The 14,723-nt window shown below is 43.7% G+C and overlaps 1 protein-coding gene across 2 annotated transcripts in view; it reads left to right on the top strand.

The window, feature by feature from the left end:
- RIN2 (Ras and Rab interactor 2) overlaps window positions 1-14,723 on the top strand; it is a 157,463-nt gene that overhangs the window by 62,139 nt on the left and 80,601 nt on the right. For both annotated transcript variants that reach the window (XM_068130089.2, XM_068130090.2), the window contains one exon: window positions 1,011-1,200. In XM_068130089.2, coding sequence (XP_067986190.2) covers window positions 1,011-1,200 — 190 coding nt within the window. The remainder of the gene's footprint in view (window positions 1-1,010; window positions 1,201-14,723) is intronic.

The following is a 14,723-nucleotide window of genomic DNA, read 5'->3' as shown; positions in this document are numbered from 1 at the left end:
AATTCTTGTGTTGCAGGATATGATTTAGTTGTAATCTCAAGTGGTCTGTAATTACCTTCACCACCCAATGTGGATAGAGGTTGTTTTCACCGCTGTCTGTCTGTCTGTCAATCACGTACAGGTCACAATTTTCAACCGATCTTCATGAATCTTCACCAAATGGTAGACTTGGTCATAAGGAAGAAACCTATTGATTTTGATGTCAAAAAGGTCAACAACTCCGGTGAATTTTCTAAAATCTTCAATTTTCATCCAATTGACGTGAAATTTGAGCAGGATTTGCAAATCAAGTCACTGGATTCAACCACCAATTATTTTTATTGTCAAATTTGTTTGAGGGAGTCACGGAGCAATGTTAATTGTTCACTTCTTGTAGATTCGTCATCATCATGTACCATGCCCTATGCAGACAGTAGGTGCTGCCGAAGTAGTTACTAGGTTGCATTCCAGGTCGGGTCGCCACTCCAAATCATGAAGTCAGGGCAGGAATTTGGAATTTGTCCAGGGAGTCAGAGATAACTCGCCTTCTCTACGTGGAGGACGAAGGACCGTGGAATCTTTAATGTCCACCAAGTAATGCCGGCAGATGGGACATCTAGTTTAACGTCCATCCGAGGAGCAGCGCACATTTATGAATCGCCCTCCTTGTGAAACGGTACTAGATTAGTGGTCCGCAAATCAAAGGTATGGCTGGAGGCTGCATTAATTGGCTGCTTTGGATAAGAAAGGGAAAGACTACACTTTCCATATTAACTCTTCCTCCACACAAACATCATTGTTTTTATGATCCGTTTCCTCCATTCTAATGTCCTAATGCTTTATTTTTCCACTTCCTTCATCCTTTCCTCTGCCTCAACTTTATGTCCAACTCCAAAATAAATCTTCTTTTTACGTTCTCCTCCCATGCAACGTATTTATCTTCACAATCACACTCCCCCTATACTTATGCCAACGTGTATGGCTCTTCCAAATCCAACTTTTTTCTGGAATGTCTTTGGTTGTTCTTGCAGCACAGAAGAGCCAGATTACGCAGAGCCAAGTGAGCGGCCAGCTGTATCCCGCTCGTGGTGTCTGCCACGTCACTCGTCACTCCAACACATCAGCATTCTGGACCGACTAATCCTATCGCATCCTGTGTGGCTCCAGCTTGCTATCAATCCCGCTAAGGCTATGCACATCCTGCAACAAGAACAACCTGGGGTCAGACATTGCTTCGTTTAAATGCTTGCCAAGAATGGATTGATGTATACTTTGCTCATGTAATTATATAATGATATGATTGAATTATTGGGGGTTTGTGAAAGTTGTTTGCTGCAGCAATATCAGAGAGAAAACCAAGGGAACACGTTGTCATGCGGTGATGTAATGGCGGCCAAAATGCCACCCTTCAATTCCACAGATTGTAAAAACAAACCAGAAAGGATGAAAGTATATTTGAGGTTTTCCAAACACTTGAGTGGACTGCTCTTAATGTTTCATCATGTATCCTAATTCCAGGGTGGCCCACAAAAGGATGACACATTTGCAGTTGCAAATGAAAATGTTTGCTGTACAAGGTTAGATCTTTCACATACAAATTCATTTCTTTGGAGATTTGTTTATTGTCAACGTGTGCAATGTGACGTGCCACTGCTTATAATCCCGGAGAGAAAGGAAACCATGTCGTGATTTTGTGGGCCATTCTGTCTGATGGCTTCACCAACACCTAATCTGCAGACATTGATGATTTTTTACACATTGCTTCTGATCTTTAAAGTTGTATTTATCGCTTACATAATGGACCTGAGCTACAATACAAGGTATTCCAAAAAGACCTGGACAAATTTGGTTAATATATTTAGTACCACAAATTGCACAATGATACCCTGTTTTACAGTACATGATTCAGAAACACCTTTTCAAGTTCTTTCTTTTCAGGTCTGGTGGTTTAATGTTAAAGAAAATGGCGACTCCACAGAAGAAAGCTCAGTGCGTCGAATGGGTCATTGAGACGAGATCCGACACGCAAGTTCAGCGTAACTTCCGTACAAGGTATGGAAGGAATACGCCATCGCAGACTAGTATCAGAGAGTTGTACAAGAGGTTTAAGGAGACTGGAAGGTGTCAGAAACATAAAAGTACTGGTCGACTAAGCACAAGTGCAGCAGATGTTGAACGAGTGCATGAATCATTTCAACAAAGTCCCAAAAAATCAATCCGACGCACATCCATAGAACTGGGACTACCAACTACCACTGTACACGGAAGCTTTTTGCCCATAAGGTGCAGGTTCTGCAGGAACTCAAACCAAATGATGGGTCCAAACGCAAGGTGTTTGCCTTGGAAATGCTCAGTCACACATAGGATGAGGAAGATTACCTGAAAAAGGTCATGTTCACAGACGAAGCTTGCTTTCATGTTTCTGGGAAAGTTGACCAGCACAATGTGAGGATTTGGGGCTCTGAAAACCCCCACGTGGTCAATGAACGCATACGTGACAGTCTAAAGGTCAATGTGTGGTGTGGCCTTCTCCATGACCATTTGGTGGGTCCGTTTTTCTTTGCGGAGAATACAATGACCTCAACAATTTACATGAACATGTTGGAAGGATTCACCTTCCCACAGATTGAAGACCTGCAACCCGATATAATTATTTAATAGGGTGGCACTCTCCCTCATTGTGCCTTAGTCGTTCAAGCCATCCTGAATGAAAAATTTCCAGGTCACTGGATTGGCTGAGATGGACCAACCGCCTGGCCCATAAGGTGCAGGTTCTGCAGGAACTCAAACCAAATGATAGGTCCAAACGCAAGGTGTTTGCCTTGGAAATGCTCAGTCACATATAGGATGAGGAAGATTACCTGAAAAAGGTCATGTTCACAGACGAAGCTTGCTTTCATGTTTCCGGGAATGTTGACCAGCACAATGTGAGGATTTGGGTCTCTGAAAACCCCCACGTGGTCAATGAACGCATACGTGACAGTCTAAAGGTCAATGTGTGGTGTGGCCTTCTCCATGACCATTTGGTGGGTCCGTTTTTCTTTGCGGAGAATACAGTGACCTCAACAATTTACATGAACATGTTGGAAGGATTCACCTTCCCACAGATTGAAGACCTGCAACCCGATATAATTATTTAATAGGACGGCACTCCCCCTCATTGTGCCTTAGTCGTTCAAGCCATCCTGAATGAAAAAATTCCAGATCACTGGATTGGCTGAGACGGACCAACCGCCTGGTCCCCACGATCACCAGACATAACCCCCCTTGATTTTTTTTCTGTGGGGGTTGTCAATGATGTCTACAACACGAAGGTGACAAACCTGCAGGATCTTCGTTCTCGGATCGCAGCTACGTGCACACTGGTCGACGCAAACACCCTGAGCTAAACATGACAGACTAGTGTACCACTATGATGTCCTGCACGAGAGAAATGGACTTCACCTTGAAGTGTATTCATGGTATGCCCAAAACTTTGAGTTTCTGTATCATATAAACCGAAACATATCGTTGTGTCGTTTGTAGTTAATATATCAACACCCAAAGTTGTCCGGATCATTCTGGAACACCCTGTATAATATAAAAACATTTTGCTATATTATTTTATATCTAGTTACGACATAATGGTTTGGGGTTTATAATCGTCTGCCTGAAATTATTTGGTATTGCAACGAACACCTTGTCATGTCTTATCAGACTTGCAACTGTGGTGATGCCAGAGCTTAACACTCCACAACATGGCCTGAGCATAAAGGCCTTCCTTTAAACTTGGTGTGCCTCCATTGCTTCGCCAGCGGGTTTCATCGAAATAGAGCATGTTGGACTTCACACACCTATTGCTTGTCTGAGTGTCAATGAGAATGTACGATGAAGTAAAACACGTGGTAAAGGTTATTTTATTACACATATTGTCGTCGTAGTTGTGGTTACTGTTGTTTATGTAAAGGGCTGCTGCTGTCATAGAATAATAAACGGTACCGTTGAACAGCTCCATTAAAGTTTGAGGTCTCTTCTTCTTCCTCAATCTGGAAACACGGGCTTTCAATACAGGCAAGTTTGTGATTTAAGGGTGTAGTACTGGTGAACAGGTGATTTTTTTTTTGTTTTTTTGTTTTTAGCTGAACAGTTTCCTTATCGTCTTATAAACAAGAATCATGCTATTAGAGGTCATAGAAGTACCCCTAATTATTGAAAAATTCAAATTTCAATTCAATATAATATTTTGCATTTTGCATGCATGAAATTTGTTATAACTTTAATTTGCATCATTCTTTTGGGCTGAAATTTGGACAGGATATTCAGAATATCACTTCCTTTAAAATGATGACGGCTTTTGTTTATAGGAGTAGCCATTGTGGATTTATTGAAGGACAACCAAGTTTTATCTGGTAATTGGCATAATTAGCTAATTAGTGAACATTTGACATAATTTCACAAAATCCTCATCAGGTAGTAGAGTAACACATGTATAATACATGTACCAAGTTTTGTGTGAAAAGAATGATAGGTGACAAAGAAGATAGAAGTAGAAATGTGTTCTTTGTTTTTCCTTGTTTTTTATTGACGGTCTAATTTATGCAAATTATATGCATGTAATATGGCAAAGAAGCGTTGAAACTGGTCTGAGTTAAAGCCAAGATTATATCTTTCAAGAAAAACTGAAAATTAGATATTAACTCGACTTTGTTTTTGTGTAAAGGCCTCTCAAAGGTACCGATGTAGTTTTCTCAAATTTTCACCAGTACTACACCCTTAAACAAACAAATTTTTGTTACAAATAATTGATATATTACCTTTCTGGCAGTACCATTTGTATTAATCGATGACAGCAGAAACTCGTTATAATAAAGGATTACGGATAGAGAAACTCGGCTCCTTTTATGTAACCAAATGGCGACTGGGGAAACGTTATGATTCTCAATTTGGTTTCACACGTTGAGAATGCAAATCGTATGTGTCCACTGGTAATTTACTCACATACTGATGGTAATCAATCCCCAAACACAGGAATGGTACAATTAAAAATAGAAGAAATAAATAGAAGCTCAGGCAGTAAGTGCATAAAACAGCAACAGTTATGGTAATGTGAAGAAGAATCCCTTTAGAAAGATAAAGCATGCTTATAAAGTACTAGCAAAAGTACCCGTCCCCAGTCATGGGAAAAGTTTAAATCGATCAATTTAAATTATTTCATGGACAATTAAAAGCCTAATTGTGTTCTCTCTTGGTTTCACTCGGAGCCAAAGTTCCTAGCTACATATACCATGAAATGGTGGTGCAACGTCGGGTGGCGGAGGTTGGATTTGGCTAAAAAGAGGGCAAAATATATCTATTTTAAATAATGTGACACTCCATGAAGATCTGTATTAAAACTGCTATAATCCAGATGTTGATTTTTTTATTTATTTATTACTGGAAGGACAATAACAAAGTGAATGTTGAGCTTTGCCTTCATGCGCAGCTTTTCAAATGCAGCCTGGGAAGCGGCCGCCATGAATGGGAGACAGACGAACACATGGACAGACATTGCATTCCGCAATACAGTAAACAATATACAGTAAACAATATTTCCGCAATAGTTTAAACCCTTAAATATCATGCATCTTGACTAATCGTGGATGACCTCTTGTGTACTGATTTGGTTATCGCGAGATTTAATTTCGACCAAGCACAGTTTTTGAACTGATTTGTGATGGTTATCTCCCACCATGAGCATTTTGGTGTTTCGCGTGCATCGTTAATATAATTAATGACAAGCGCAAAATTATGGAGAAAGCAAGTGATTCTTGTTGACAGTTTTGACTTTACATATATAATTTGACTTTGCACACGTAATTGTAAATCAGCGGGGCTGCTGTGGTGCAGGTGGCAACTGAGGCATGCAGGACGTACAGTACTGTACTGTACCTATCTCAATGTCAACACTACGTTCAGTGTAATCGTCCATGTAATCGTAATCTATTCCTTTCTCTGCTGTTCTTGCCCTTAACTCAGGAGTGATTTTTATCCATCTCTCCCAATAAGCACAGCCTGGTGTTGGCTTAGCGGTTAGGGTGCCGGCTTGGGATCCTAGGATCCTGGGTTCGAATCCCGGTCAATCGCTGAATTAACGCCAGGAGGGTTGACTCAGCCTGTCATCCTTCCGAGGTCGGCAAATTGAGTACCAGCTTGCTGGGATGAATGATCACGGTGTGTACCCCGGCTTAGAATAGGTACACCGTATCCCTGCGCATCGTAAGAGCATGATCAAGGGTTGGCGTCAGGAAGGGCATCCGGCCATAAAAACATTGCCTCAAACAGGGAACCATGATTGTCATGGGGCCCGCAAGGCTAACCCCCGCTCTAGCGGGGAAAATGGCCTTAAAACGATCATTCATTCATATTCATTTTTCTCCCAATAAGCATGTGTGAGAAGTGTTATGATTTATGGGAGTGAGACATGGGTAATAAACTTAGAGCAGCAACGAAGGCTGGAAAGGGTGGAAATGTGAATGGTTCGGCGGATGTGCGGAGTATCGTTGAGAGAGGAAGACAAATGATGAATTGCGAAAGATGATGGGAATGGAGCCTGTGATTGATGCTGTGAAGAGAAACAGGTTGAGATGGTTTGGTCATGTGTTGAGGAAGGATGAAAGTGACTGGTTGAGAACAGTGATGGAAATGAATGTAGAAGGAAGTAGAAGATGGGGAAGACCAAGAAAGACTTTGCTAAAGGTGGTGGAAGAAGAAATGCGGGCAAGGGGGTTAACAAGGGGAGATGCAGAAAATAGGGCAAAATGGAGAAGATTGTCATGGGGCCTGCAAGGCTAACCCCCGCTTTAGCAGGGAAAATGGCCTTAAAATGCCTGTTGTGTTATTGTTGTTGTTGTTGTTGCTGTTGTTGTCTCTCAATAGGAAAACTGTCGCTAGTGGTGAACCAAGTGAAAAACGTTGAGGAAAGTGATGTCATTGACTTAGAAAATGGAGATTTTGAATAACTTTGCTCAGGCAAGCGTGCCTATTTATTAGGTGGTATCAGAGCTGCAGAACGATTTATAGAAGAAACGTCAACAGGTTGCAAAAGGAAACAAGAAAGAGCAATCACAGATTGCAGACTCTCGCCAGGACGTGTTTTTAGTGTTTTTTAAAGGTTTTGTGTTGACCTATGAAACAAACATGGTGGCTGAATCACGTGACAGATGACGTCATCATTTTTTTTTCTCCACCAATTTATGCCTATATGACGCTCAAGAAATTTCATCTTGATCGGATGAAGTTTTGTACTTGTCGAATTATGACATCATAATTGAGGAACTTGTGACATCATCATTAACATGTTATTCCCCATGGAGAGTTCTGTACAATGAGCCATGTCTCAATTATTTCTATGCTGCATTTTTGGAGATGTGGAGATGCAATTATTTTTTTTCCAAGATGGAGCCCGTACCACGTGACCTATGACGTCATTATCATTAAAACATTCTGCAGGAGTAGGTGCACCTATGGTGAAAATTTCCTGTCGATCGGACCAACGGTTGAAGAGAAAATCATATTTATTCTGTGTGGACAAAGACTCAAATGCAATACCTTCTCCTCTGGCAAGGGTAACAATTTAAGAGATACGGTAATAGGGGAGGAATGGTGGGGGCATTAGGGCTGGCAGGATGTACCTGGAGGTATACACACTCATCTCTAACTGTCTAGCCTAGGTTTGAATCCCGACCCAGCTATAAACTGTCATCCTGGTGTTTCACAGGCAGGTTGATTGATTCATCAATGTGTGCCATCCCTTGGATGGACGTTAAACTGGGCATCCCATCTGCCGGCATTAGATGGTGGACATTAACGACCCCACTGTCCTTTGCGAAGGGTAGGCGAGTATCGCTGGCACCCTGAACAAATTACAAATTCCTGCCCTAACTACTGCTGGGAAAGTGATGGCAAACCACCTCATATAATTCTTGCTCAGGAAGCTGCAGAGTGGCATCGACGCTCTGTGATGAGAGAGAGAGAGACAGAGACAGAGACAGATATATATACAGTCACGTGAAAAAGTAAGTTACACCCCATGTAAAGTTTTGACTTTTTCAACATATTTCAACACACAGCTATTTGATCTTCATTTCAACAATATTGATAGATAAAGGTGATATAATATAACAAATATCATGAAACATTTACATTTTGTAGTCCATTATATAATTTAAATAAACATAAAAGCAAATTTCGCATGTGGAAAAAGTAAGTACACCCCTACATTTACCACTACTTCAAATACCTAAAATTAGAATCAGGTGCACCAGCTCAGGTGCAAATGATTAGAACATCGTTAGAGAGGATCTTGGAGGAACCTGTCTTATTTAAACCTCAGACATTTAGCTTTGTTTGCTCTTTGTTGTTGAAGTGTGCGGCGTCACCATGCCTCGATCAAAAGAGCTCTCTGAGGCCTTCAGAAAGAAGGTTATAGATGCCTACGAGTCTGGGAAGGGATTTTAAAAGATCTCCAAACAATTTGAAATCAATCATTTGACTGTCCGGAGGATCATCTACAAGTGGAGAAGATTCCAAACAACTGCCAACTTGTTCAGGCCAGGCCGCCCCAGCAAGTTCAGCCCGAGAGCAGACCGCAAGTTGCTGAAAGAAGTCTCTAGGAACCCCAGAATGTCATCATGGGACCGACATGTAGCTCTTGCCACTGTTGATGTCAAAGTGCACGAGTCTGCCATTAGAAAGAGCCTGCACAAATTTGATCTACATGGGAGGTGTGCCAGGAGGAAACCTTTGCTGTCCAGAAAGAACATCAGGGCAAGACTAAAGTTTGCCAATGAACACCTAGGCAAAGACCAGCACTTCTGGAACATTGTGCTCTGGACAGATGAGTCAAAGGTAGAGCTATTTGGCCACAGTACCAGAAGACATGTTTGGCGAAAACCAAAGACAGCATTTGACCACAAGAACCTGATACCAACTGTAAAGCATGGTGGTGGAAATATTATGGTTTGGGGCAGCTTTGCTGCATCAGGGCCTTGGCAGCTCACCATCATATAATTCACTATGAATTCTTCATTGTACCAGAGGGTGCTTGAGGATAATGTGAGGCCATCTGTCAGAAAGTTGAAGCTCAACTGAAGGTGGACCTTGCAACATGACAATGACCCTAAATGTACCAGTAAATCTACTAAGGAATGGCTGAAAAGAAAGAAATGGAGGGTTCTGGAATGGCCATGTCAAAGCCCGGATCTAAATCCCATCGAGATGTTGTGGGGGGATTTTAAACGAGCTGTGCATGCAAGAAACCCCTCAAACATCGCACAGCTGAAATAATTCTGCATGGAGGAGTGGGCAAAAATTTCTCCCAGTCGATGTCAGAGACTGGTAGACAGTTATAAGAAACGCCTACTTGAGGTTGTTTCTGCCAAAGGGGGCAATACCACCTATTAGAGCCAAGGGTGTACTTACTTTTTCCACGTGCAAAATTTGCATTTATGTTTATTTAAATTATACAATGGACTACAAAATGTAAATGTTTCATGATATTTGTTGTATTATATCACCTTTATCTATCAATATTGTTGAAATGAAGATCAAATAGCTGTATGTTTAAATATGTTGAAAAAGTCAAAAGTTTACATGGGGCGTACTTACTTTTTCACATGACTGTAGGTGCTTCAGACAAATTACAGAAGCGATCGGCCACGTTTAATCTGCTTCAAAGCAGCAGGAGACCTAATCATAAAGCCCATTTTTATATATTTTACATGCACATGTCAAACAAAGTGCGGTTAAGCAATTGGTTCACATCCATCCGTCTTTCTGTCTTGTCAGTTTATGATCATCGGTTTGTGATCGAGGAACAATGTATTAAAATTGAATGTTATATTTGAACATGAATTTGAACATTAATAAGAAAACAAATCTGTTGTTTTAACATACCTTGCCTTTGAATTCATCCAGACTGCAAAGGACTGAGATAAAGTTTTTACTCTGCCCGGCAGTCAATCCTCCCTTCCTCTCAGGTCTGCCAAATCTCAGGCCTCCCACCACTTCATTATGCCAAATCTCAGGCCTCCCTTCCACTCAGGTCCGCCAAATCTCAGGCCTCCCTTCCACTCAGGTCCGCAAAAATCTCAGGCCTCCCTTCCACTCAGGTCCGCCAAATCTCAGGCCTCCATTCCACTCAGGTCCGCCAAATCTCAGGCCTCCCTTCCACTCAGGTCCGCCAAATCTCAGGCCTCCCTTCCACTCAGGTCCGCCAAATCTCAGGCCTCCCTTCCACTCAGGTCCGCCAAATCTCAGGCCGCCCTTCCACTCAGGTCCGCCAAATCTCGGGCCTCCCTTCCACTCATCCACCAAATCTCAGGCCTCCCTTCCACTCAGATCCACCAAATCTCAGGCCTCCCTTCCACTCAGATCTACCAAATCTCAGGCCTCCCTTCCACTCAGGTCCGCCAAATCTCAGGGCCCCTTCCACTCAGGTCCACCAAATCTCAGGGCCCCTTCCACTCAGGTCCGCCAAATCTCAGGGCCCCTTCCACTCAGCTCTGCCAAATCTCAGGGCCCCTTCCACTCAGGTCTGCCAAATCTCAGGCCGCCCTTCCACTCAGGTCTGCCAAATCTCAGGCCGCCCTTCCACTCAGGTCCGCCAAATCTCAGGCCTCCCTTCCACTCAGATCCACCAAATCTCAGGCCTCCTTTCCACTCAGATCTACCAAATCTCAGGCCTCCCTTCCACTCAGGTCCGCCAAATCTCAGGGCCCCTTCCACTCAGGTCCGCCAAATCTCAGGGCCCCTTCCACTCAGGTCCGCCAAATCTCAGGGCCCCTTCCACTCAGCTCCGCCAAATCTCAGGGCCCCTTCCACTCAGGTCCGCCAAATCTCAGGGCCCCTTCCACTCTGGTCTACCAAATCTCAGGCCTCCCTTCCACTCAGGTCTGCCAAATCTCAGGCCTCCCTTCCACTCGGGTATGCCAAATCTCAGGGCCACTTCCACTCGGGTATGCCAAATATCAGGGCCCCTTCCACTTGGTTTTGCCAAATCGTGAAATTAGGTTTGAAAATTGTAAATTTAAACTGCTCTTTATAACTATACAAACATGTCTTAGGTACATTGTTGTTGTCGCCATCAGCCATGTGCTGAATGCATCTTTGAAAATGGTCACCACCATGGGGTGGACAATGACTGCCATGAGTACAAGCAACTTTTGTTAACACAGCTTCAATAAAGAAGCAGTAAACCATAGTTGTGCTGATCTTTTTGTAAAAAATGTAAAATTGAGAAAATGCCTTGGTGACAGTTTTGGGGTTTTCCATTCACCTGAAAGTTATGCTATGAACATGTGGTGTTTAGAAATCAATAAATAAGAGAAACTTAGAACGTCCAGCACGTCCAGTTCTCCCTGTTCAAAGTTCAGAACAAAAATCCATTTATTTTGGGGTGAAGGTCACATTTTGTGTTCATCATTTTGGGATGACGCTGTGTGAGGTGTCGTATTGTTTTGAGGATGTATCGACTATCTGAGCCTTGTTTTACAACTTGTGCACATTCACGTCGTTTAGTATTAATATTGTTGTGGTTTTTATTTTGTACAATGGTTTTAACTCAAAGAAGCTTGCAGGTGCGTTACGTGCCATATAAGGACCACAGCACATGTGTTTACCTTGGCATTAAATATGGCATTGAAACCAGTCCTGGGTAAGATTACTAGTTTGGTAATTGTGTCGACTGAACTATGGCACTTGTAACGACCATCATTTGCTCTCACAAATTACACCTAAATTTGCCAAACAATACTGAACTATTCCAACAAGCTGTGGTGGGGACTGACTTTTGCTGGAATGTTCAGGTGGAGCCTTTTTTCACGTGTCGATTTCAGATTACAGGTGTGGCATGCCAAATGGCGTGTGGCACTGAGGTTAAATGCCTGTGGTTTTGAGGCCTGCACCACATTCTTAACTCTAAGGTATATGCGGATGTATCCTGATAGATTTACTCATGGACTCTGTTGTGTCCATGTATAAAAGGATAGACAGCTATTCACGCAACCTTCGCTCTTGTATTTTAACCAATGGCTTTGTTTCCTTTGCTTTACTTAGACCTTTATTGATTCAGTGCACAGCACAGTGCAGTTGGTTTACTCACCGTTGGCCTCTCCGCCGAACCTGATGAATGAATGCAGTGCTGTATTTCGAAGGTCTAAATGTAAACTATGAATACACAACATTTTTATTGTCATAAAAACCAAAGTATGAAACATTAACATGAACACATGTATACAATACGCACCAGGAAAGATGAAGAGTGAGAGGTAATTTGATTTTGTAACCACCATGTACAGGACAAAATTGGGGTTGGATTGGGGGGTGGAAGCAAAGATGGGACAGAGTTTGTTTGTTTTTTTTTGTATACAAGATCGAGGCTCGTGAAAGAGCGAACATTTATCACACAGAAAGACAAACAGACACATAAAACAAATAACATCGGGAGCGGTAGACAAGATGGGGAGAGAGGGGGAAGGACACAAACACAACATTTGAGAGCAGGGACCGAGAGACATGGAGACATCGAGAGATCTGTGGGAGGGAGAGGGCTTTGGGGGGGGAGGCATGTGAAGGGGGGGGAGGCATGTGAAGGGGGGGAGGCATGTGAAGGGGGGAGGCATGTGAAGGGGGGGGGTGGGAGAGGTATAAACATATGGACACTGCCAGGATTTCCAGGAAATAAGTTGGAATTTCAAACAAGGTGGATCTGGGGTGAATTAGTGGGGGTAGAAAAGATCAAGGTTATGGATGGGGGAAGATAAGAGATGGTGGTGAACAGCTGTTTTAAAGACCTGGAGGGAGGAGAGGGATTGAAGGGAGTGTGGGAGTTTGTTCCACAGGCGGGAGAAAAGAGGAATGAAAGAGTGAAGGTGAGCAGAGAGCCGAGATTTCGGCAGTTTAACCATCAGAGGGTTGCTGGCAGATCTTGTGCGACCTGTAGGAATATTTGGGGGACAGAGCACAGAGAGAGCTGGGGGAGCAAGGCCGGAGAGGAGTCGGTAGAAGACAGAAAGACCACCTACCTGCCTGCGGTGAGTGAGTGAAAGGCCCTCAGAGATAGCTTCATCGCGGGAGATTCCAATGATTTTGAAAGCTTTGGATTCAACAGCGTGAAGCCGAGCCAGGTGTGAGGCAGGAGCACCAGCCCATAGGGGAGAACAGTATTCCATTGAGCTGCGGATGAAAGCCTTGTATGTGGTGAGGAGCTCAGGTGTGCCGAGGAAGGACTTCGCACGACGGAGGATGCCCAGTCGGTGACTGGCTTTGGAGGCCAGCTTGGAAATGTGGTTTTCCCAAGAAAGATCATGGCAGATAGTGAGACCCAAAAGCTTGAGTGACAGAACTTCTTGGAGAGGATTGTTGAGAAAGTAGATGGGAGGGTTGTCCAGTCGATCTTTTCGGAGAGACATAGTAAGAGAGTGAGATTTGGCAGGATTGAAAGACATGTTCCACTTGTTTGACCAGTCTGTGATTTTGTCCAGGTCTTCAGAGAGTGAGGAGGCTGCAGACTGCCGATCTGAGGGAAGAGGAATGGAGCGGCAGAGAGTGGAGTCATCAGCAAAGAGATAGAGAGGATTTTCCAGAGAGTCAGAGAGATCATTGATAAAGACCAGAAAAAGCACAGGGCCCAGCACACTTCCTTGGGGAACTCCAGCCTGAACAGGAAGGGGAGATGAGAGAAATCCATTCAGGGCCACACGTTGACTACGACCAGAGAGGAAGTCCGCAAGCCATGCATGGAGATTTCCATGGATACCATAGGAGGAGAGTTTGGTGAGCAGAGCTGGGTGCCAGACCGTATCAAAGGCCCTTGATATGTCAAGGGAGACAGCTCTGATTTCCTGTTTGGCATTGAGGACCTCCATCCATTGTTGAGACAGCAGAAGCAGCATGTCCAGAGTAGAGTGACCTGGTCTGAAACCAAATTGATGATCAGAGATCAAGCCATTGGAGAAGAGGAAAGATTTCATATCCGAAGCAATGATGGATTCCATGACTTTGCTGATAATTGGGAGCAGGCTGATTGGTCTGTAGTTGCAAGGATCTGTTTTTGCACCTTTTTTGTGTAAAGCGGTAATGTTAGCTGATTTCCAGGATGCTGGCAGATGACCTTGAGCAAAAGATAGGGTGAAAAGAACAGAGAGAGGGTGAGATAGAGCGGCAGAGCAGGATTTTAGGACCCGTGGGCTGATGCCGTCTGGTCCAGTTGCAGAATCAGAGTCGAGGTTTGACAAAAACTCCTCCACCTTGTCAGGAGAGAAGGACACAGAGTCCAGGAGCAGTTGGGTTCGACTGGGAAAGGTGGGAACAGAGAGAGATGGGTTTGGGACTAAGGATTTCGAGGCGAACACAGAGTTGAGGCATTCGGCTTTGTCACGTGCGATGTCAACTGTGTGGCCATTTGAGGTAAGGGAGGGGATGGAGGGGGAACAAACACCAGAAACGGATTTGACCAGACGCCACCAGGATTTGGAGGAAGGAGACAGGTTTGAGAGTTCGAGCACAGAGTTGAGGGTAGATTGGCAGGGGGAGGGGGAAGGGTTGAGAACTTTCTGTGTGGGGGAGGGAGGGGAGTGGGAGTGGTTTAGGAGTTCTGTTGGCTGGTGGGAGGGGTTTAGGAGGGTGTGGATGAGGTTGGGTGTGGAAGGGATTGACGACTTAGGTAAGGATGCGGAGGTTAAGAAATTGGGGTTTGTGAGGGGGAGTTGATGACTAGGGATGTGTAA

The sequence above is a fragment of the Myxine glutinosa genome, chromosome 11 (assembly GCF_964187855.1).
Source record: "Myxine glutinosa chromosome 11, kmMyxGlut1.1, whole genome shotgun sequence".
Lineage (NCBI taxonomy): Eukaryota > Metazoa > Chordata > Myxini > Myxiniformes > Myxinidae > Myxine > Myxine glutinosa.
The sequence above is the reverse complement of the archived record's forward strand: the minus strand, read 5'-3'. Positions and strand labels throughout refer to the sequence as shown.